General features: G+C 39.0%; 1 protein-coding gene across 1 annotated transcript in view; it reads left to right on the top strand.

Moving 5' to 3' along the window:
- LOC311126700 (NACHT, LRR and PYD domains-containing protein 3-like) overlaps positions 1 to 24,961 on the top strand; it is a gene marked incomplete at its 5' end in the record, with an annotated part of 34,383 nt that overhangs the window by 7,927 nt on the left and 1,495 nt on the right. Inside the window, 10 exons of the mRNA XM_084200693.1 lie at positions 8,744 to 10,569; positions 10,873 to 11,000; positions 11,796 to 11,969; positions 13,417 to 13,590; positions 14,546 to 14,719; positions 18,246 to 18,419; positions 19,636 to 19,762; positions 21,061 to 21,195; positions 23,079 to 23,245; positions 24,147 to 24,273. Coding sequence (XP_084056819.1) covers positions 8,744 to 10,569; positions 10,873 to 11,000; positions 11,796 to 11,969; positions 13,417 to 13,590; positions 14,546 to 14,719; positions 18,246 to 18,419; positions 19,636 to 19,762; positions 21,061 to 21,195; positions 23,079 to 23,245; positions 24,147 to 24,273 — 3,206 coding nt within the window. The remainder of the gene's footprint in view (positions 1 to 8,743; positions 10,570 to 10,872; positions 11,001 to 11,795; positions 11,970 to 13,416; positions 13,591 to 14,545; positions 14,720 to 18,245; positions 18,420 to 19,635; positions 19,763 to 21,060; positions 21,196 to 23,078; positions 23,246 to 24,146; positions 24,274 to 24,961) is intronic.

Genomic DNA, 24,961 nt, shown 5'->3' with positions numbered 1-24,961 from the left:
CATCACTTCCCATTGTCCATTGTTTATTTTCACTTCAATTGTTGAATCTTTTTCCCTAACTGGTACTACCAACTGAAAACCTCCTTTCGGATCTTCTGGGCACCTCTAGAATCCTTTCTCCTTTCTCCTATAGGGTTCACCTGGAGGACAGGTGATCTTCACTTGCTCCTTTATCTTCCTCTGAAGTTCTTTCTTTCCAGAAACTATCTATGGATATGAAACAATTTATACCACTTGTTGTGGCTGGTATAATTGCATTTGACCTTGTTCAGTTGAAACTGTAGCAGTGATTGTTGATTTGGTTCACACTGATTCTGCATAACCAAAACTTCTCTTCTCCTTCTTCTTCTCCACCAGTTGTATTTGATTGAGTTTTCTGAGAGTTTCTTGGTCCTGTTCTTTCTGGTTGTGTTCCTTTTTCCGGTACAGATCCACTTGATGGGCTATATGATCTGTATAGACACCTTTTGTCATGCTCCCAAGTCCAACCACTTCTGCCAGTTTGCTCCTTACCGGTAAGGGCAGTCCCATCTGTAGTTTAGCTCTCAAGATTGACTGCTCAATTTGACTCACATCTGGATCATTTCCGGTAATATTTCTCCACACTTGATGAACTCTTGACACGTAGGCTCTCGGATTTTCTTGTTGTCCTAGTGGGTCAATCAGAATGTTGTCAGGATGCACATTTGTTGGAAACGTATCTCTCAGTGCTCTCCACAGCCGATTTCTACTTGCAGCCAACAATTCAGGGTCGTTCACTGCAGTCCCCACATATCTATGAAGTCCAGCTCTCTGAAAAATTTCTTCCATGCCTGGAATCCCAAGGAGATTAGCCAAAAGTCTCTTAATGTCTCCTATGGCAGACTGTGTTCCCACCTTAATTTCTTCCAACTTTGAAATCCAAGGATATGCTCCATCTTGAAGAGTAGGCAGTTTCTCAAGTATATCTGACATATCGGTATTCTGCAAAGGCTTATATTCTAGGTTTTGTCCTCGAATGATCACCGGCATAATTTTCTTACTAGTGCCCTCTTTTCTTGGCCTCAATGTATATTTATTCTCAGATTCTTGGGATTCTTTTCTCAGCAGCTTCTTCTCCTTCGTCTTTAGCTTCTTGAGTTGTTCTTCTAGTTCTTTTACTTCTTCTAAATTATTGGCCTTATACAGGTATGCTACGCATCAGTCTATATCTCTTTCTATTTCTTCTGTGCTAGTCATTGTGGGATGAAATCCTCTTGAATATGAAGCACCTTTAGACTCCAAATCTTCATCGTTGTCTCCATCTTTGTTTTCATGAGAACTCGAATCACTTGTATTCTTCTTCTTCCAACTTACATCACCCCTTCTTTCCGCTCTGGCCAACCTCTGTCTGATGACAGGGTCATATCCACCCATGATCTCTTCTGAATCACTCTGATCATCATCATCATCATCATCGTCATCATCAAGTTCCATCCACCTTGACCTCACTCTACCCTTAGTCTCCAGACATCTCGTTTTCTTCCTGCTTTTGGAGTTTGGATTCATCTTTATGGTCGTTTCTGCTTGTCCTCTCTCTATTATTCGTTCATCTTCATCTCTGATGCAATAATCACCCTCCTGAATGATCACTGGAAGCTGAGGATAAACGTCCTTAAACTTGGCTTCTTTCTCATAAGGTGGGGGTGTTTTTGCTGAATCCATATATGAGAAAGGTGTATTGACTTCTGCCATTAGTTTTTCTGTCACCTTCACCTCTTTTGCCATTTTCTCTGTACCTCTGTCTCTCTTATCTTTTGTATATTTTATCAGTTTTTGTCCTTCATTTTCAAACAGCTTAAGAACACCCAGCTCTCTTTGTCTTTTTTCTTTGCGTAGTTTTCCTTTCTTCCCCTTCTTTTGATCTGCCTTATACGTGGATACAAGCACTTGCATTATCTTGATGACGTCTGGGTTAAGAGTCCCTTCCACTGGCCATGGTTGTTCAATGTCAGGCCAACGTTTATTCCATTTTTCAGATAATTTTGCTATGCCATTAACTAGAGGATTACTATTCTGTACTACATCAAGAGGAGTAATTGCTTTTGTAGTTTTGATGTCCTTTTTCCCCATTGTAATGACTCTGTTATGTGTTTTCCCTCTTTTTTCCCTCTTTTATTTTTTATTTATTTATTTTATTTAAAATAATTAATCAATTAATCCAATCAATCAACTAACCAATTAAATCAATCAATCAATCAACTAATTATTTCAATCAATCAACCAACTAATCCAATCAATCAATCAAGTAACTAAATCAATAAATCAATCAGTCAATCAAATCAACCAATCAATCAATCAAATCAATCAATCAACCAATCAATCAACCAACCAACCAATCAATCAATCAATCAATCAAATCAGTCAATCAACTAATCAATCAAATCAATCAATCAATCAATCAAATCAATCAATCAATCAACTAATCCAATCAATCAACCAGTCAATCAAATCAATCAATCAATCAATCAAATCAATCAATCAATCAAATCAGTCAATCAACTAATCAATCAAATCAATCAATCAATCAATCAATCAAATCAATCAATCAATCAACTAATCCAATCAATCAACCAGTCAATCAAATCAATCAATCAATCAAATCAATCAATCAATCAATCAACTAATCAACCAATCAATCAATCAAATCAATCAACTAAATCAATCAATCCAATCAATCAACTAATTAATCAATATATCAATTTATTTTGTGAATTTTATTTTACCAAATTATTGATTAGTGGCAGTCTTACCACATCCGATGAGGAAGAGTAAAGGAAAGTAGTCAACTCCAGAGCAATTCAAAAATAAAAGACCTGTACCAACTCACAACCCAATTGCTTAATAAGCACCTAATTACCTTATTTTACAGAATAATGTCAATGCTGGATTTCCAACACAACTCTAATCAAAACAAGTCATTCACAAAAACGCTAATATGCAATTATCAATTACATCAATTCATCAGTCTGTTGCCAAGTTCCTGCGAAATGGTCACAACATGAAATATTCTATGTAGACACAATGTATCAATTATATCCTGTAAGGGAAAGTAGGTTTTGTGGATAAGAACAGTACTGGCCTTGATTTGGCTGGGTTGTTGTCACTGATGTCAGCTGATGTCAGCACCTCCTCTCTCTCTCTCTCTGTCTCCTCCTTCTCGTCTCTCATATGACAGAAAGACAAAAGAATAAACAATAATTTAGTTTATTATTATTATTATTATTATTATTTTTTTTTTTTTTTTTTTATCACATTCACGCTAAGAAATAAGCAAACAGCTTAACTCAGGAATATTATAAATAGCTCAATAACATTTTATTTTATTTATTTATTTTATTATTATTATTTTTAATCCGTCAATATATCTCTCATTCACCAAACTCAACCGATTATCAACCAAACAGTTTTACAGTCAAGCAACAGTTAATTCAACAGAACATTTCACTTGTGTGCAAGATTCCACCTCCCTTTTTCTTGTTGTCTGCTCTGAGACTGCCTCTCCCATCAGTTCAGTGCAGGGGAGTGGCTAAACTCATAAAATCCTACGCGTGCGCAGTTCAGTCACCAATGTGATTTCAGAGTGAAAGGAACAGACAGACCCGCTGTCGCTCCGTTCTCTCCTCCCATAGACAATAACAGTTAACAGAGCTCACAGACGAACACGGAACACATAGAACATAGAAAACAAATCCCACTTCCAAGTTTGTTATCTTTCACTTATCCTAATCTGTAGATTAATAGTTATGTTGTTATCAATTACAAAACATCTCTATACACTCTTTAAAAAATCCTCCCTGTAGGGTCATGCTATTCTAATAGTTAATGAACATCCTCTTTTTATAGAGACTCATAAGGTTTTGACCTTAACTAACATATTTCCTTACAAAAGAGTAAAATCCCTGTTGTCATAGCCTTAGTCGACACACAGCTGGAAGTAATCAGAGACCTCTCCACGTACACACATGTAGCGGCTCTCTCTCTGTCTCACACACACACAGACACAGAGACATACAGGATTCATTTATACAAAGCATGCTTATCGCCGTTCCTATTGCCTTTTATATTCATTTTGCTAAATTTCTGCTACCTTCAGGTTTAAGACATTCAAAAGAGAGGATTACGTCAGACAAACATTTCGTCAAATAGATATCTGAGCGGTAAACATACAATTGAACATATTGTGTTAAAACCTGCAGTTCCCAGAACTGACTTGAGAGTTAATCTAATAACTATCAAGATTTATGGCCATCATATTGATGCCTTGTTTTTCAAGGGCTTCCTTAAATTAACGGCGTCCTAAAGTATACTGTCTTTTATTCCTTCATGCCTTATTTCTTCATAATTTTCCAGGACACTCCTTTTCCTTCTATTAAAGCTAAATATATGTGTGCCCTATTGGTGTGCCCTATAGACACTCCCCACTTTTTGCGTTGTTCTCAACGCAAACTAATTTAGAAAATTTAGAACGGAATTCCTATCACACAGCAAAAACCAGCAAAACGCACGCACAGATTCTTTGACGGTACATCTTGAACGCACACACTCTGGACTCACAAAACGGCCAGCGCCCAATGTAAGGGATTAAGCTCACCTTATTTGCCGGCTTCTTGAGCGGGAGTCACTTTGTAGCCCAGGAATGGAATGCTGAGAAAAGATGTATCACGGCCCAAAATAAAACTACCTCATCGCCATTAAATATGGTGTCCAAGACAACAATGCTGATCTATGCTGTGATGATAAGGAGTCCGCCGACACTGTACTTTGTTTATAAAGGTTTATTATAACAAAGAGTTTTCAGCGTCAAATTTACAGATACCTGCAGATATCTTAAGAACAGCAAGAGCCAATTCTGTAATTCGCTATTCTCTACTTTTCTCCCTTCAAGACATGGTTTTATATCATTTATGACGTAATATGGTGTGATTCTAAAATCCAATCCCTGGTCTTTTTCACATCTCTCCCCATATCATTTTTCCATGAACTTTAGTAATGCTTTCCAGATGTTTCAGCAAAGTAGAGTAAAGTTCATCTGTTACCCCATATGCAACATCAGCAAAATCCTAGAGCCAAGTTTCCTCTAACACACTTTTTGCAAAGGTCAGCACATCACAGACTCTAAGACACTACACTCGTAAGTAAGCATTTCACGGTAAAGTGTACCACTGTTGTATTCGGCGCATGTGAGAAATTTGATTTGATTTGAAGCTCATGCGCAGAAATACGTCATTGGGTCTAATGGTCGTCTTGTGCCGAACTGCACATGTGCAGGCCGTCAAATCAAAGGCACTCCTTCGATATAAAGTTGTTTTTGACTAACATGAAAATGTGTCAGTTTGTTAAACTACTTAAGACAGAACATTTTCAAAATTAACAACTAAGGAAGTCATTTTTACCTCTCATTTACTTCTTAAACCACAAACCCTGGATTGGTCTGCTTCATATGTATTCCCAGAAGACATTTTTTACATCAGCAGTTGTCACAAAGTGCTTATATAGAAACCCAGTCTAAAACCCCAAAGAGCAAGCAATGTAGAGGCACGGTGGCTAGGAAAAACTCCCTAGAAAGGCAGGAACCTAGGAAGAAACCTAGAGAGGAACCAGGCTCTGAGGGGTGGCCAGTCCTCTTCTGGCTGTGCCGGGTGGAGATTATAAGAGTACATGGCCATTAAGGCCAGATCGTTCTTCAAGATTTTCAAAAGTTCATAGATGACCAGCAGGGTCAAATAATAATCACTGTGGTTATAGAGGGTGCAACACGTTAGCACCTCAGGAGTAAATGTCATTTGGCTTTTCATAGCCAAGCATTCAGAGATTGAGACAGCAGGTGTTGTATAGAGAGAGAAGGAGAGGGAGAGAGAGAGAGAGAGGGTCGAAACAGCAGGTTTGGGACAAGGTCGCACGTCCGGTGAACAGGTCAGAGTTCCAGATCCGCAGGCAGACCAGTAGAAACTGGATCAGCAGCACGACAAGGTATCACGTCCGGTGGAGCATGTATCGACACTGATAGGATCGAAAGAAAGGGAGCGCTGCTCTCGGATCAGTTTTCTCCATTAAAATCTTTCCTTAACATTATAATTATTTCACAATACTGACCACGGATCAGCTTCTAGAAAGATATTACTACCTACGGCTGCAAATATTGAGGTAGTTTATTCTAATGCTTACACAATAAAACTGCACTAAATCACAGATTCGGCACATCATTGGGCACATGTTAGGCTACACATCATGAAATATATTGAGACAAATTACAGACAGTAGCCTATAAGTAGCAAAATATAACTAAATATATTGAACATGGATTATATTTCAATATGATTGAAATAGGCCTATAGCCTACTGTTTATATTTTAATGCAGTCATCACGGTTTTCATTTGAAGCATAATTTGTGTACTTCCCTTGTTTGTATCAATTGCAAAGACATTGGCAACTTTGTATTTTGTATTCAACTTTGTTCTGAATTTATCGGTGGTCACAAAGAGACGGATAAACCATGTGATTCTTTGTTTACCAGAGATCTTCTGTGTATAAAGTCATGCGGGAGGGCAAAAAAGCATCTATGATGCTCCTAGGAAGATTCTAACGATGAACTTAGCCTTAAAATGCTTTTGGGAAACCGGCCCTGGATAAGAGCATCTGCTAAATGACTAAAATGTCAAATATAAATGTTTTACATACAGATATCAAATTACTATATTGAATTTTGTATGTGTACAGTTCTTTATTAAAAATTTAGTTATTTGTTACATTTGACTGTGTAAAATCTAGCAGTACTACTTATTTCTCTGAGAGTTAATTAGATATATAGCATTTGAATGTAAATGTTCGTATTGTGATAGAAGTGAGGCAGATATATATTATTACTGTGTAAATCCTAGCAGTACTACTTATTTCTCTGAGAGTGAGGCAGATATATATTATTACTGTGTAAAACCTAGCAGTACTACTTATTTCTCTGAGAGTGAGGCAGATATATATATTATTACAGTGTAAAACCTAGCAGTACTACTTATTTCTCTGAGAGTGAGGCAGATATATATTACTACTGTGTAAAACCTAGCAGTACTACTTATTTCTCTGAGAGTGAGGCAGATATATATTATTATTGTGTAAAACCTAGTAGTACTACTTATTTCTCTGAGAGTGAGGCAGATATATAGCATTTTGCCAAAAAAAAACATTATTTGTCTCTCTGAAATGAAACCATCAAGTGATAAACCATCAAGTGATAAACACATACATGTCTGTCATTGAACAACCCCATGCCATGATTAGATAGTGAAAAACTCACCAATCTCTTTCATAATTTCTTTAAACTATAAAAGCTAATTTACGAACATTTCTGAAAATGGATATATAGCGTTTTGGAATGAAACTCTTGTTTCCAAATCAGAGCTCAGAGTCGATGAGAGATGTAATGTTTGTCTCTGTTGTGTTGAAGCCCAATCAAGCAGGAGAGACCAGCCTCCCCTGTACCCAGCTGTGTGTCCATGAAGAGTGACTGGTCTATGAATCATCCTATAATGTTTAGAGAGGGAGCCTTTTCTACTAAACAAAGGTAAGAAGAACTCATGGGTCATGGTCAGTGAGTTAAACAACACTGTCTCTAGTAATTTCTCCTCTCCCATTTTCGCATTTATTTGTGTTGTTTTCATAATCCATAGGCTAACCCTTTTTTCCATTTTCATAGTCCTGAAACAATATTAAACTAACACAACATTCCCTGCCTCCCTGTGTGTGTGTGTGTGTGTGTGTGTGTGTGTGTGTGTGTGTGTGTGTGTGTGTGTGTGTGTGTGTGTGTGTGTGCACTCCCTGGATGAGGAAATGTAATCTCATGTTTTGTCCACAGAAACCAACAGGAGATATCAGAGTCAGAGATTCTCAGTGGTCAGTCTTCCCAGAGTCATCAAACAGACCTGGCCTCCATATTTAGTGTATGTGGTCCTGTTATGTACATTTGTTTTGGTTTACCTCAAGTAAAGTTGATCTGTCAATCAAACATGAATGTGTTAATGAGAAAGCATTTCTTGTCTTGCTTAACTTATTTACTTGATTTATTTCAGTTGCTTGAAGAGAATATTATGACATTTGTGAAGAACGAGCTGAAGATGTTCAAGAGGATTCTTAGTCCAGAACTCCCAGAAGGCTTTGAGAGTCAGAAGCAGGATAAGGAAGTGGTGGATGCTGAAGATGAGAAGCAGGAGAGCAGTGCCAGAGAGGGGGCTCTGAAGATCACACTGCACGTCCTGAGGAAAATGAACCAGAAGGAGCTTGCTGACACACTGGAGAAAAGTAAGAGCTGTCTGCCTCATATTGAATGTTGTTTTAGAACATTTAAAAGCTGTAGCTAAAGTACAGCTAAAGTAGCTGTGTAACTCAATGATATTGTAGCAGCCTTAACGCAACACCTAGTGACCTCATCAAGTAGCAGCAGGGATGTGTTGTGGTGATTAAATTATAGAGAGAGAGAGAGAGAGAGAGAGAGAGAGAGAGAGAGAGAGAGAGAGAGAGAGAGAGAGAGTTTGAGAGAGAGAGAGAGAGAGAGAGAGAGAGAGAGAGAGAGAGAGAGTTAGAGCTAATACCGATAATATAATCAACCAATAATATAATCAGTCACACCAGTCTGTAATGCATTATGAAAACATTTACACATTTATACAGTCAGTTAAGCGGAGAAATTATTATAATTAAAAAATGTATAACAGTCCTAGAATACTGTAGGCATTAAAACAGACGTAATATTAATATCCTCTGTGTTATTTCTTCATTCAGATGAGCTTGCTGTGATTTGCCAACGTGAACTCAAATCTAATCTAAAGAAGAAGTTTCAATGTGTATTTGAGGGGATCGCTAAACAAGGAAACCCAACACTTCTCAATAAGATCTACACAGAGCTCTACATCACAGAGGGTGGAACAGGAGAAGTCAATAATGAACATGAGCTGAGACAGATTGAGACAACAACCAGGAAACAAGCAAGACCAGAGACTGCAGTCAAATGTAACGACATCTTCAAACCCTTAACTGGACAAGACAAACTTATCAGAACTGTGCTGACAAAGGGAGTCGCTGGCATTGGAAAAACAGTCTCTGTGCAGAAGTTCATTCTGGACTGGGCTGAAGGAAAAGCAAATCAGGATGTCCAATTTGTATTTTCATTCCCTTTTCGGGAGCTGAATTTGATGAAAAATGAAAAACACACTTTGATTGAACTTCTCAATCACTTCTCAATGGAAACCAAAGAAGCAAGAATCTCCAACTACGACAAGTACAAAGTTCTGTTCATCTTTGATGGTCTGGATGAGTGCCGACTGCCCCTAGACTTCCAGAAGAACAAGATGTGTTGTGACGTCACAACGTCAACCTCAGTGGATGTTCTGCTGACAAATCTCATCAAGGGAAATCTGCTTCCCTCTGCTCTCCTCTGGGTAACTACCCGACCTGCAGCAGCCAATAAGATCCCTTCAGGGTGTGTTGACCAGGTGACAGAGGTACGAGGGTTCAATGACCCACAGAAGGAGGAGTACTTCAGGAAGAGATTCAGTGATGAGGACCTGGCCAGCAGAATCATCTCCCACATAAAGACATCAAGGAGCCTCCACATCATGTGCCACATTCCAGTCTTCTGTTGGATTTCTGCAATAGTCCTTGAACACATGTTGAAACACAAGAGAGAAGAGATGCCCAAGACTCTGACTGAGATGTACTCACACCTTGTGGAGTTTCATACCAAACAGAAGAATGAAAAGTATCTTGGGAAAGAAGAGACAGGTCCACACTGGAATAAAGAGAGCATTCTGTCACTGGGAAAACTGGCTTTTCAACAGCTTGTGAATGGCAATCTGATTTTCTATGAAGAAGACCTGAAAGAGGCTGGGATTGATGTCAATGAAGCCTCAGTGTACTCAGGATTGTGCACACAGCTCTTTAAAGAGGAATGTGTGCTGTACCAGGACAAGGTGTACTGCTTCGTGCATCTGAGCATTCAGGAGTTTCTGGCTGCTGTATATGTGTTCCTCTCATTCATCAACAACAATGAGAATCTAATGGATGAATCTCAATCAACGGCCAGGAACCTTTCTGTGAGGATCAGACACAAGCGTAAAGTTACCTTCTACAAGAGTGCTGTGGATAAAGCCTTACAAAGTGAGACAGGAAACCTGGACCTGTTCCTCCGATTCCTTCTGGGCCTCTCTCTGGAGTCCAATCAGAAGCACTTACGAGGTCTCCTGACAAAGACAAGAAGCAGCTCACAGAGCCATGAAGCAACAGTCAAGTACATCAAGGAGAAGATCAGGAAGAATCCCTCTCCAGAGAGGTGCATCAATCTGTTCCACTGTCTGAATGAGCTGAATGACCATTCTCTAGTGGAGGAGATCCAAAGCTACCTGAGATCAGGAAGTCTCTCAGAAGCCAAACTTTCACCTGCACAGTGGTCAGCTCTGGTCTTTGTGTTGCTGACTTCAGAAAAGGAGCTGGATGTGTTTGACCTGAAGAAATACTCCAGATCAGAGGAAGGTCTTCTGAGGCTGCTGCCAGTGGTCAAAGCCTCCAGAGCTGCTCTGTGAGTATATACAAGTATATTTAGTATTAATCATCAGTTTAGAGAAAAAAATATATTATAGTATGTATATAATATTATATTGAAAAACATATTGAATCACTGCATTGATGTTCACATTAGTATAACAATATGACCATACAATTCTAGGAGACAGAAGATTAATCTATATGTTGTTTGAGAGACTAAACCAAATGCTGCTCTGTTAAATTAACAGTGTGTTTGTGAAATCATGATGATATCTTTGTCAGGCTGTGGAGTCACAGAGGAAGGCTGTGCTTCTCTGGTCTCAGCTCTGAAGTCAAACCCCTCACACCTGAGAGAGCTGGATCTGAGTAACAATGACCTGAAGGATTCAGGAGTGAAGCTGCTCTCTGCTGGACTGGGGGATCCCCACTGTAAACTGGAGACTCTGAGGTCAGTATTCCTGTAGTTGGTCAACAAGTGATAACTGTTCACCAGATCCACATGTGTTTACCAGGCACACATAGTCCACACCATATGTACATTTACATTTTTTACATTTTAGTCATTTAGCAGACGCTCTTATCCAGAGCGACTTACAGGAGCAATTAGGGTTAAGTGCCTTGCTCAAGGGCACATCGACATTTTTCACCTAGTCGGCTCGGGGATTAGAACCAGCGACTTTTCGGTTACTGGCGCAACGCTCTTAACCACTAAGCTACCTGCCGCCCCAATGTCTTTGGACAGTGAAGTTTACAGTTTTACATTTGCTGCTATATTCTAGCTATTTGGATTTGAGATAGAATGTTTCATATTAGGCAACAGTACAGAATGTCACCTTTTATTTGAGGTTAATGGTGAGAGGTTAGCATGTTTTGTTGTAGCCTCTGTAACTTTCTCATTCATTATTATTCATGATTCATGATTCATGATTCATTCATGATTTTTTTTAATCATGTCATCATCAGGATTAATTTAGTAGTGTTTAGAAACATGTTATCTACCCACTTAGAAAGTAAATTACTCAAAACCAAAGAATAGCAGTGTGGTTTTAAAATGATTATATTTTTCTCTCTATAAGCAATACTTTGATAATTTGTTATTTCTAATAACGATAAATCCATTCATGAATAGATATGGCAGGTTTCAGGACACTGATATATCTGAAAATGTTTAAATAATATACTGCCACATTTTTCACCACCAAAGAATAGCAGTGTGGTTTTAATATAATTTTACTCTTTACAGGCTGTCAGGCTGTCTAGTCACAGTGGGAGGCTGTGCTTCTCTGGTCTCAGCTCTGAGATCAAACCCCTCACACCTGAGAGAGCTGGACCTGAGTAACAATGACCTGAAGGATTCAGGAGTGAAGCTGCTCTCTGCTGGACTGGGGAATCCCCACTGTAAACTGGATACTCTGAGGTCAGTATTCCTGTAGTTGGTCAACAAGTGATAACTGTTCACCAGATCCACATGTGTTTACCAGGCACACATAGTCCACACCATATGTGTTTGGACAGTGAAGCTTACAGTTTTACATTTGGTGCTATACTCCATCATTTTGGATTTGAGATATAATGTTTCATATTAGGTGACAGTATATAATGTCACCTTTTATTTGAGGGTATTTTCATACATATCTGTGTTCCTGTTTAGAAATGAAAACACTTGATGTGTCTAGTTCTCCCATTTGAAAAAGTCGTAATAATTTGGACATAGTCACTTATATTGTTTTAAAGTAGTCATAAGTTTAGTATTTGGTCCCATATTCCTTACCTGCAGTGATTACATCAAGCTTGTGATTCTACAAACTTGTTGAATACATTTGCAGTTTGACTTGTGTTTTGGATTATGTTTTCCCCAATAGAAACTGAATGGTGAATAATGTCCTGTCATTTTGGAGTCACTTCACTTATATTGTCAGTAAGAATAGAATATGTTTCTGAACACTTCTACATTCATGTGGATGCTACCATGATTATGAATAATCATGAATGAATCGTGAATGATGATGAATGAGAAAGTTACAGAGGAACAAGGATCATTCCCCCTCTGTTATTGGTAATGGTGAGAGGTTAGCATGTTTTGTTGTAGCCTCTGTAACTTTCTCATTCATTATTATTCATGATTCATTCATGATTTTTCTTAATCATGGCATCATCAGGGTTAATTTAGTAGTGTTTAGAAACATGTTATCTACTCACTTAGACAGAAAATTACTCCAGTCATCATCCACCATTCAGTTACTGTTGGGCAAAACATAACCCAAAACACAACCAAAACAAATTGCAAACGCAACCAACGAGTTTGGAACAAAATACTAAACTTTGAACTACTTTAATACACTATAAGTGAATTGGTCAGAATACTTATGACTTCTTCAAATATGGGGACTAGACACATAAAGTGCTTTTATTTTCCTAAATGGTGAAACAGATATATATGAAAATACCCTCAAATAAAAGGTGACATTATATACTGTCACCTCATATGAAACATTTGATCTCAAATCCAAAATGCTGGAGTATAGAGCCACATTTAAAATGTTAGCTTCACTGTCAAAATATATATGGTGTGGACTGTATACTCAATACAATCTAAATCTGATACCTCACTGTCTGTCTTTTGACTGATGCTGCTTTTTAAACTGCTCTGGTCAGTCTACTCAAATATTTGTACTTTTATATTTGTCTCTCTACAAGCAATACTTTGATAATTTGTAATTTCTAATAATGATACATTAATTTATGAATAGATATGGCAGGTTTCAGGACACTGATATATCTGAATATATTGAAAAAATATACTGCCACTATTTTCACCACCAAAGAATAGCAGTGTGGTTTTAATATGATTTTTCTCTTTCCAGGCTGTCAGGCTGTGGAGTCAAAGAGAAAGGCTGTGCTTCTCTGGTCTCAGCTCTGAAGTCAAACCCCTCACACCTGAGAGAGCTGGATCTGAGTAACAATGACCTGAAGGATTCAGGAGTGAAGCTGCTCTCTGCTGTACTGGGGAATCCCCACTGTAAACTGGAGACTCTGAGGTCAGTATTCCTGTAGTTGGTCAACAAGTGATAACTGTTCACCAGATCCACATGTGTTTACCAGGAACACATAGTCCACACCATAGGTGTTTGGACAGTGAAGCTTACAGTTTTACATTTGGTGCTATGCTCCTGCAATTTGGATTTGAGGTAGAAGTTTTCATATTAGGCGACAGTACAGAATGTCACCTTTTATTTGTGGGTATTTTCATACATATCTGTGTTACTGTTTAGAAATGAAAACACTTGATGTGTCTACTTCTCTCATTTGAAAAAGTCGTAATAATTTGGACATAGTCACTTATATTGTTTTAAAGTAGTCATAAGTTTAGTATTTGGTCCCATATTCCTTACCTGCACTGATTACATCAAGCTTGTGATTCTACACACTTGTTGAATACATTTGCAGTTTGACTTGGTTGTTTTTTGGATGATGTTTTTCCCCAATAGAAACTGAATGGTGAATAATGTCCTGTCATTTTGGAGTCACTTCACTTGTATTGTCAGTAAGAATAGAAGATGTTTCTGAAGACTTCTACATTCATGTGGATGCTACCATGATTATGAATAATCATGAATGAATCGTGAATGATGATGAATGAGAAAGTTACAGAGGAACAAGGATCATACCCCCTCTGTTATTGGTAATGGTGAGAGGTTAGTATGTTTTGTTGTAGCCTCTGTAACTTTCTCATTCATTATTATTCATGATTCATTCATGATTTTTCTTAATCATGGCATCATCAGGATTAATTTAGTATGTTTTGAAAAATGTTATCTACTCACTTAGACAGAAGATTAATCCAGTCATCATCCACCATTCAGTTACTATTCGGCAAAGATATGGCAGGTTTCAGGACACTGATATATCTGAATATGTTGAAAAAATATACTGCCACTATTTTCACCACCAAAGAATAGCAGTGTGGTTTTAATGTGATTTTTCTCTTTCCAGGCTGTCAGGCTGTCTAGTCACAGAGGAAGGCTGTGCTTCTCTGGTCTCAGCTCTGAAGTCAAACCCCTCACACCTGAGAGAGCTGGACCTGAGTAACAATGACCTGAAGGATTCAGGAGTGAAGCTGCTCTCTGCTGGACTGGGGAATCCCCACTGTAAACTGGAGACTCTGAGGTCAGTATTCCTGTAGTTGGTCAACAAGTGATAACTGTTCACCAGATCCACATGTGTTTACCAGGCACACATAGTCCATACCATATGTGTTTGGACAGTGAAGCTTACAGTTTTACATTTGGTGCTATGCTCCAGCAATTTGGATTTGAGATAGAATGTTTCATATTAGGCGACAGTATATAATGTCACCTTTTATTTGAGGGTATTTTCATACATATCTGTGTTAATGTTTAGAAATGAAAGCACTTTATGTATCTAGTTCTTCCATTTGAAAAAGTCATAATAATTTGGACATATTCACTTATATTGTATTAAAGTAGTCATAAGTTTAGTATTTGGTCTCATATTCCTTACCCACAGTGCTTACATCAAGCTTGTGATTCTACAAACTTGTTGAATGCATTTGCAGTTTGTTTTGGTTGTGTTTTGGATGATGTTTTTCCCAATAGAAACTGAATGGTGAATAATGTCCTGTCATTTTGGAGTCACTTCACTTGTATTGTCAGTAAGAATAGAAGATGTTTCTGAACACTTCTACATTCATGTGGATGCTACCATGATTATGAATAATCATGAATGAATCGTGAATGATGATGAATGAGAAAGTTACAGAGGCACAAGGATCATTCCCCCTCTGTTATTGGTAATGGTGAGAGGTTAGGATGTTTTGTTGAAGCCTCTATAACATTCTCACTCATTATTATTCATGATTCATTCATAATTGTTCTTAATCATGGCATCATTAAGATTAATTTAGTAGTGTTTAGAAACATGTTATCTACTCACTTAGACAGAAGATTAGTCTAGTCATCATCCACCATTCAGTTACTGTTGGGCAAAACATTACCCAAAACACAACCAAAACAAACTGCAAATGCAACCAACGAGTTTGGGACCAAATACTATACTTTTGACTACTTTAATACACTATTAGTGAATTGGTCAGAATACTTATAACTTCTTCAAATAGGGGGACTAGATAAGTAAAGGGCTTTCATTTCTAAACGGTGAAACTGATATCTATGAACATACCCTCAAATAAAAGGTGACATTATGTACTGTCACCTCATATGAAACATTTGATCTCAAATCCAAACTGCTGGAGTATAGAGCCAAATGTAAAATGTTATCTTCACTGTCAAAATAGATATGGTGTGGAAATTATACCCATAAGTGTAAAATGTCTTAATTCTCAGCACTTATCCGACCAATTTTGTACTCTGAGACACTTTGTGGATATGGGACCAGATCTCAAAATATTGTTATAAAAAAATGTAGAATGTTTGCTTTACATAATTTAATAAATGAATATTACTAATGTACCCGACTTTATAGACTGCTTTTAGTTTTTTGTGTGGCTCTGCTCATGTCCGCGTTCTGAAACTGTCCGTGTTCTGAAACTGTCCACGTCCACGTACAGAACTGTCCGTGTCCACGTACGGTTTGGCGCCAAGCATATTGTCCAGTTACGCGCAGAGTGGTCTGAGGTGATCTTGGGGAAAAACGACGGAGTTCGTTACAGTGTTGAGACACCGAAGTTTATTGTTCAATTTGCTTTTTGCTTTACGGTCAGGGACAGTATGAGTGTTGCCAGATCCTTTTCACTCGCTATTCTTGTTTAATTGTGTGGTTCACCGGATTCGTCATCATCCTCGAGGGACAGACGAACGACCTGCTAGCTATCCAAGCTAGTCGGTACAGCTAGCTAAGCTAGCTACTCTACCAGCAGCATCCTAGTTATCCTAGCTACCACTACATCATCACCGGCTGCCTGCAATACTTGTGGACCGATGGAGCTCCCTGGTTGTTTCTTCCACCTGTTAAATACCGTGGAGGGCTTCTCCCTCTCTCGTTGACTGATGCTGGCCTACGCTCCCTCTGTCCGGTTCTCCTCTCTTCACTAGATGGACGGTAACTTTAGTGTTTAACCCCTCTGTGTTCAAGGACCAAACTTTTGAATATAATTTTTTTAACGCTTTTTTTCTGAGAAAAACTAGTTCATTGCATCCGCCATGGAGCCCAGTTTCATAATATTACCTTCTGTCCCTGGTTATGAAGTAATCGCGAAAAAACAGGCCTTTGTTTGGGCATTTTTCACCCTACCAGCTCCTATTAGTTCTATTGAGCTCCGTGACACCGACTCGCCTTCAGGACCTTCTATTCCCAGCCCATTGTTCTGCGTCACAATGCCAGCTTCACTATTGTTATCAATGAGACCTGCCTGCGTTAACCCTGTAGGTTTACCTCAGGTAACTTATTATTACCAAGGTTACGGCTACTTGGTGAGCGTTAACCCTGTAGGTTTACCTCAGGTAACTTATTATTAACAAGGTTACGGCTACTTGGTAAGCGCACTCACTGTTCACCTGAGTACATGTTGTGTTCACCTATAGTGAGGTGAGACACAGTTTAAAATGCGATGGCTGGCGGATAGCCATCAAACATTAAACATTTTCTGGTCATGGTTAACCATATTTCTTTTAAGAAAGAAATGTACAATATAAACAAAACGCATGTCCCTGTCCACTTTTTCAAGATGTGGCCAATTTAAACAGCCAGAAGACATTTTTTAATTAAGAAATAACAATTTATTTGACGACTTGTTGTTTCTAAATGGCTGCTGGATAATTTGATATGCATCGAAATCTTCGTTTGTAGGCATTGAATTGAGCAAATGCTGCGCAGGTTCACTGAGTTGCAAACCAAATGGGTATAATGGGGTGATTGTTGTCTAATCGGGTGGTGTAGCTCATTGATTTGTAGATCTGACTCAGTTGCTACCTCAGATTATGAGCCTAGCAAGTGTCATGAATGAGTTATATAGTACCCACATACGGCCACAAGGAGGAGCAAGAGTGCCATAAACCCATACTGTTTTTTGCCATATAAACCCTAAACCTAACAATCAATCAAATGTATTTATAAAGCACTCACTGTTCACCTCGTTGTGGTCATTATTGTCGGCAAGGAATATGGGACCAAATACTAAACTTTTGACTACTTTAAAACACAATAAGTGAATTGGTCAGAATACTTATGACTTCTTCAAATAGGGGGACTAGATATATAAAGTGCATTTATTTTTCTAAATGGTGAAACAGATATGTATGAAAATACCCTCAAATAAAAGGTGACATTATATACTGTCACCTCAGATGAAACATTTGATCTCAAATCCAAAATGCTGGAGTATAGAGCCACATTTAAAATGTTAGCTTCACTGTCAAAATAGATATGGTGTGGACTGTATACTCAATACAATCTAAATCTGATACCTCACTGTCTGTCTTTTGACTGATACTGCTTTTTAAACTACTCTGGTCAGTCTACTCAATTATTTGTACTTTATATTTTTCTCTCTACAAGCAATATTATGATAATTTCTAATAATGATACATTAATTTATGAATAGATATTGCAGGTTTCAGGACACTGATATATCTGAATATGTTGAAAAAATATACTGCCACTATTTTCACCACCAAAGAATAGCAGTGTGGTTTTAATATGATTCGACTCTTTGCAGGCTGTCAGGCTGTCTAGTCACAGAGGAAGGCTGTGCTTCTCTGGTCTCAGCTCTGAAGTCAAACCCCTCACACCTAAGAGAGCTGGACCTGAGCTACAATCACCCAGGAGACTCAGGAGTCAGACTGCTCTCTGCTGGACTGGAGGATCCACACTGCAGACTGGAGAAACTCAAGTATGTAGAGGGTTTATGTCAATGTTCATATCAGACATGTTGGAGTTATCTGGCTAGTTAAGACAAACATTCTGACCACCACTTGGACTAAGTTATATAAAGACTGTGTGTGTGTGTGTGTCCAGTGTGTGTGTGTGTGTTTGTGTTCAGTGTGTGCACGTGTATCAGTACACACACAGAACACACACACACAAATGCACACACACACACACACTGGACACACACACACCAAACACCCGATACACCACACACACACACACACACACACACACACACACACACACACACACACACACACACTGGACACACACACACACTGGACACACAAACACACACTTGACTCACACACGCTGGACACACACACACAGGACACACACACACACACACACACACACACACACACACACACACTGGAAACACTCACACACTTGACACACACACTGGACACACACACACACTGGACACACACACAAACTGGACACACACACACACACACACACACACACACACACACACACTAGGATTATTTTAGTAGTGTTTAGAAACATGTTATCTACTCTCTTAGACAGAAGATGAATCCAGTCATCATCCACCATTCAGTTACTATTGGGCAAAACATAACCCAAAACACAACCAAAACAAACTGCAAATGCAACCAACGAGTTTGGGACCAAATACTAAACTTTTGACTACTTTAATACACTATAAGTGAATTTGTCAGAATACTTATGAAATCTTAAAATAGAGGGACTAGATTCATGAAGTGCTTAAATTTCTAAATGGTGAACCAGATATGTATGAAAATACCCTCAAATAAAAGGTGACAATATATACTGTCACCTCATATGAAACATCTGATCTCAAATCCTAAATGCTGGAGTACAGAGCCACATTTCAAATGTTAGCTTCACTGTCAAACTAGATATGGTGTGGACTGTATACTCAATACAATCTAAATCTGATACCTCACTGTCTGTAATTTGACTGATACTGCTTTTTAAACTGCTCTGGTCAGTCTACTCAATTATTTGTGCTTTATATTTTTCTCTCTACAAGCAATATTATGATAATTTCTAATAATGATACATTAATTAATGCATAGATATGGCAGGTTTCAGGACACTGATATATCTGAATATCTTGAAAAAATATACTGCCACTATTTTCACCACCAAAGAATAGCAGTGTGGTTTTAATATGATTTGACTCTTTGCAGGCTGTCAGGCTGTCTAGTCACAGAGAAAGGCTGTGCTTCTCTGGTCTCAGCTCTGAAGTCAAACCCCTCACACCTGAGAGAGCTGGACCTGAGCTACAATCACCCAGGAGACTCAGGAGTCAGACTGCTCTCTGCTGGACTGGAGGATCCACACTGCAGACTGGAGAAACTCAAGTATGTAGAGGGTTTATGTCAATGTTCATATCAGACATGTTGGAGTTATCAGGCTAGTTAAGACAAACATTCTGACCACCACTTGGACTAAGTTATATGCTGACTGTGTGTATGTGTGTGTCCAGTGTGTGTGTGTGTGTTTGTGTTCTGTGTGTGCACGTGTATCAGTACACACACAGAACACACACACACAAATGCACACACACACACACTGGACACACACACACCAAACACCCGATACACTACACCACACACACACACACACACACACACACACACACACACACACACACACACACACACACACACACACACACACACACACACTGGACACACAAACACACACTTGACTCACACACGCTGGACACACACACAGGACACACACACACACACACACACACACACACACACACACACACACACACACTGGAAACACTCACACACTGGACACACACACTGGACACACACACACACTGGACACACACACAAACTGGACACACACACACACACACACACACTAGGATTATTTTAGTAGTGTTTAGAAACATGTTATCTACTCTCTTAGACAGAAGATTAATCCAGTCATCATCCACCATTCAGTTACTATTGGGCAAAACATAACCCAAAACACAACCAAAACAAACTGCAAATGCAACCAACGAGTTTGGGACCAAATACTAAACTTTTGGCTACTTTAATACACTATAAGTGAATTTGTCAGAATAATTATGAATTCTTAAAATAGAGGGACTAGATTCATAAAGTGCTTTCATTTCTAAATGGTGAAACAGATATGTATGAAAATACCCTCAAATAAAAGTGACAATATATACTGTCACCTCATATGAAACATCTGATCTCAAATCCTAAATGCTGGAGTACAGAGCCACATTTAAAATGTTATCTTCACTGTCAAACTAGATATGGTGTGGACTGTATACTCAATAAAATCTAAGTCTGATACCTCACTGTCTGTCTTTGGACTGATACTGCTTTTTAAACTGCTCTGGTCAGTCTACTCAAATATTTGTACTATACATGTTTCTATCTACAAGCAACATTATGATAATTTGTCATATCTAATAAAGATACATTCATTCATTTATGAATAGATATGTTACATTTCAGGACACTGATATATCTGAAAAAGTTGAAAAAATATACTGCCACTATTTTCACCACCAAAGAATAGCAGTGTGGTTTTAATATGATTTGACTATTTGCAGGCTGTCAGGCTGTCTAGTCACAGAGGAAGGCTGTTCTTCTCTGGTCTCAGCTCTGAAGTCAAACCCCTCACACCTGAGAGAGCTGGATCTGAGTAACAATGACCTGAAGGATTCAGGAGTGAAGCTGCTCTCTGCTGTCCTGGGGAATCCCCACTGTAAACTGGAGACTCTGAGGTCAGTATTCCTGTATCACACAATGAACACACACACACACTGGACACACATACAGGACACACACACACACTGGACACACACACACACACACAATGGACACACACACACACTGGACACACAGACACACACACATAAGGATTAATTTAGTAGTGTTTAGAAACATGCTATCTACTGTTAATAATGATGCATTCATTCATTTATATACAGTACCAGTCAAAAGTTTGGACACACCTACTAATTCAAGGGTTTTTCTTTATTTTTACTATTTTTTACTTTGTAGAATAATAGTGAAGACATCAACTATGAAATAACACATCTGGAATCATGTAGTAACCAAGGAAGTGTTTAACGAAATTCTTCAAATAACCACACTTTGCCTTGATGACAGCTTTGCACACTCTTGGCATTCTCTCAACCAGCTTCACCTGGAATGCTTTGCCAACAGTCTTGAAAGAGTTCCCACATATGCTGAGCACTTGTTGGCTTCTTTTCCTTCACTCTGCCGTCCGCCTCATCCCAAACCATTTCAATTGGGTTGAGGTCGGGTGATTGTGGAGGCCAGGTCATCTGGTGCAGCACTCCATCACTCTCCTTCTTGGTAGAATAGCCCTTACACAGCGTGGAGGTGTGTTGGGTCATTGTCCTGTTGAAAAACAAATGATAGTCCCACTAAGCCCATATTAGATGGGATGGCGTATCGCTGCAGAATGCTGTGGTAGCCATGCTGGTTAAGTGTGCCTTGAATTCTAAATAAATCACAGACAGTGTCACCAGCAAAGCACCTCCTCACCATAACACCTCCTCCTCCATGCTTTACGGTGGGAAATACACATGCGGATATCATCTGTTCACCCACACCGCGTCTCACAAATACACGGCGGTTGGAACCAAAAATCCAGACCAAAGGACAAATGTCCACAGGTCTAATGTCCATTGCTCGTGTTTCTTGGCCCAAGCAGGTCTCTTCTTATTATTGGGGTCCTTTAGTAGTGATTTATTTGAGGCAATTCGACCATGAAGGCCTGATTCACACAGTCCCCTCTGAACAGTTGATGTTGAGCTGTGTCTGTGACTTGAACTCTGTGAAGCATTTATTTGGGCTGCAATTTCTGAGGCTGGTAACTCTAATTAACTTATCCTCTGCAGCAGAGGTAACTCTGGGTCTTCCATTCCTGTGGCGGTCCTCATGAGAGCCAGTTTCATCATAGCACTTGATGTTTTTTGCGACTGCACTTGAAGAATCTTTCAAAGTTCTTGAAATGTTCCGTATTGACTGACCTTTATGTCTTAAAGTAATGATGGACTGTCATTTCTCTTTGCTTATTTGAGCTGTTCTTGCCATAATATGGACTTAGTCTTTTACCAAATAGGGCTATCTTCTGTATTCCTTGTCACAACACAACTGATTGGCTGAAACACATTAACAAGGAAAGAAATTCCACAAATTAACTTTTAAGAAGGCACACCTGTTAATTGAAATGCATTCCAGGTGACTACCTCATGAAGCTGGTTGAGAAAATGCCAAGAGTGTGCAAAGCTGTCATCAAGGCAAAGGGTGGCTGTTTGAAGAATCTCAAATATAAAATATATTTTGATTTGTTTAACACTTTTTTGGTTACTACATGATTCCATATGTGTTATTTCATAGTTTTGATGTCTTCACTATTATTCTACAATGTAAAAATAAAGAAAACCCCTTGAATGAGTTGGTGTGCTGAAACTTTTGACTGGTAGTGTATATATAAATATATTAATAGATATGGCAGGTTTCAGGACTCTGATTTATCTGAAAATGTTGAAAAAATATATTTTCACCACCAAAGAATAGCAGTGTGGTTTAAATATGATTTGACTCTTTGCAGGCTGTCAGGCTGTCTAGTCACAGAGGAAGGCTGTGCTTCTCTGGTCTCAGCTCTGAAGTCAAACCCCTCACACCTGAGAGAGCTGGATCTGAGTAACAATGACCTGAAGGATTCAGGAGTGAAGCTGCTCTCTGCTGTCCTGGGGAATCCCCACTGTAAACTGGAGACTCTGAGGTCAGTATTCCTGTAGTTGGTCAACAAGTGATAACTGTTCACCAGATCCACATGTGTTTACCAGGCACACATAGTCCACACCATATGTGTTTGGACAGTGAAGCTTACAGTTTTAAATTTGATGCTATGCTCCAGTATTTTGGATTTGAGATATAATGTTTCATATTAGGCAACAGTACAGAATGTCACCTTTTATTTGAGGTTAATGGTGAGAGGTTAGCATGTTTTGTTGTAGCCTCTGTAACTTTCTCACTCACATTACTCATGATTCATTCATGATCTTTCTCAATCATGGCAGTCACAGGTTTTATGTAGGCATTGCATTCAACGAATATGGGACCAAATACTAAACTTTTGACAACTTTAATACACTATAAGTGAATTGGTCAGAATACTTATGACTTCTTCAAATAGGGGGACTAGATACATAAAGTGCTTTCATTTCTAAACGGTGAAACAGATATGTATTAAAATACCCTTCAAATTCAAGGTGACATTATATACTGTCACCTAATGTGAAACGCTTGATCTCAAATCCAAAATGCTGGAGTATAGAGCCACATTTAAAATTTTAGCTTCACTGTCAAAATAGATATGGTGTGGACTAACAATACTCGATACAATCTAAATCTAAATCTGATACCTCACTGTCTGTCTTTTGACTGACACTGCTTTTTCAGCTCTGGTCAGGTCAGGTCAGTCTACTCAAATATTCGTACTATACATTTTTCTCTCTACACACAATATTATGATTTTTTCTAATAATGAAACATTAATTTATGAATAGTTGTGTCAGGTTTCAGGACACTGATGTATCTTAATATGTAGAAAATATATACTGCCAATATTTTGACCACCAAAGAATAGCAGTGTGGTTTTAATATGATTTGACGCTTTGCAGGCTGTCAGGCTGTCTAGTCACAGAGGAAGGCTGTGCTTCTCTGGTCTCAGCTCTGAAGTCAAACCCCTCACACCTGAGAGAGCTGGACCTGAGCTACAATCACCCAGGAGACTCAGGAGTCAGACTGCTCTCTGCTGGACTGGAGGATCCACACTGCAGACTGGAGAAACTCAAGTATGTAGAGGGTTTATGTCAATGTTCATATCAGACATGTTGGAGTTATCAGGCTAGTTAAGACAAACATTCTGACCACCACATGGAATAAGTTATATAAAGACTGTGTGTGTTTCCAGTGTGTGTGTATGGGGTCCAGTGTGTGTATGGGGTCCAGTGTGTGTATGGGGTCCAGTGTGTGTACACACACTGGACACACACACACACTCTGGACACACACTTGGCAAACACACACACACTGGACACACACACAGATACTGGACACACACACACACTGGACACAAACACTCACACACTGGACACACACACACTGGACACACACACACTGGACACACACACACTGGACACACAAACACTCACACACTGGACACACACCCACACACACACTGAACACACACACACACACACACACACACACACACACACACACACACTGGACACACACACACACTGGACACACACACACTCACACTGGACACACACACACACACACTGGACACACACATTCACTTGACAAACACACACAAACTGAACACACACACACACATTGGACACACACACTGGACACAAACTGGACACACAGGACACACACACACTGGACACACACACACACACTGGATACACACACACACACACTGGAC

Source organism: Coregonus lavaretus, assembly GCF_964263955.1.
Source record: "Coregonus lavaretus genome assembly, contig: HAP1_SCAFFOLD_1068, whole genome shotgun sequence".
Taxonomy (NCBI): domain Eukaryota; kingdom Metazoa; phylum Chordata; class Actinopteri; order Salmoniformes; family Salmonidae; genus Coregonus; species Coregonus lavaretus.
Note: the sequence above shows the minus strand (reverse complement) of the source record. Positions and strands in the feature narration are given on the sequence as shown.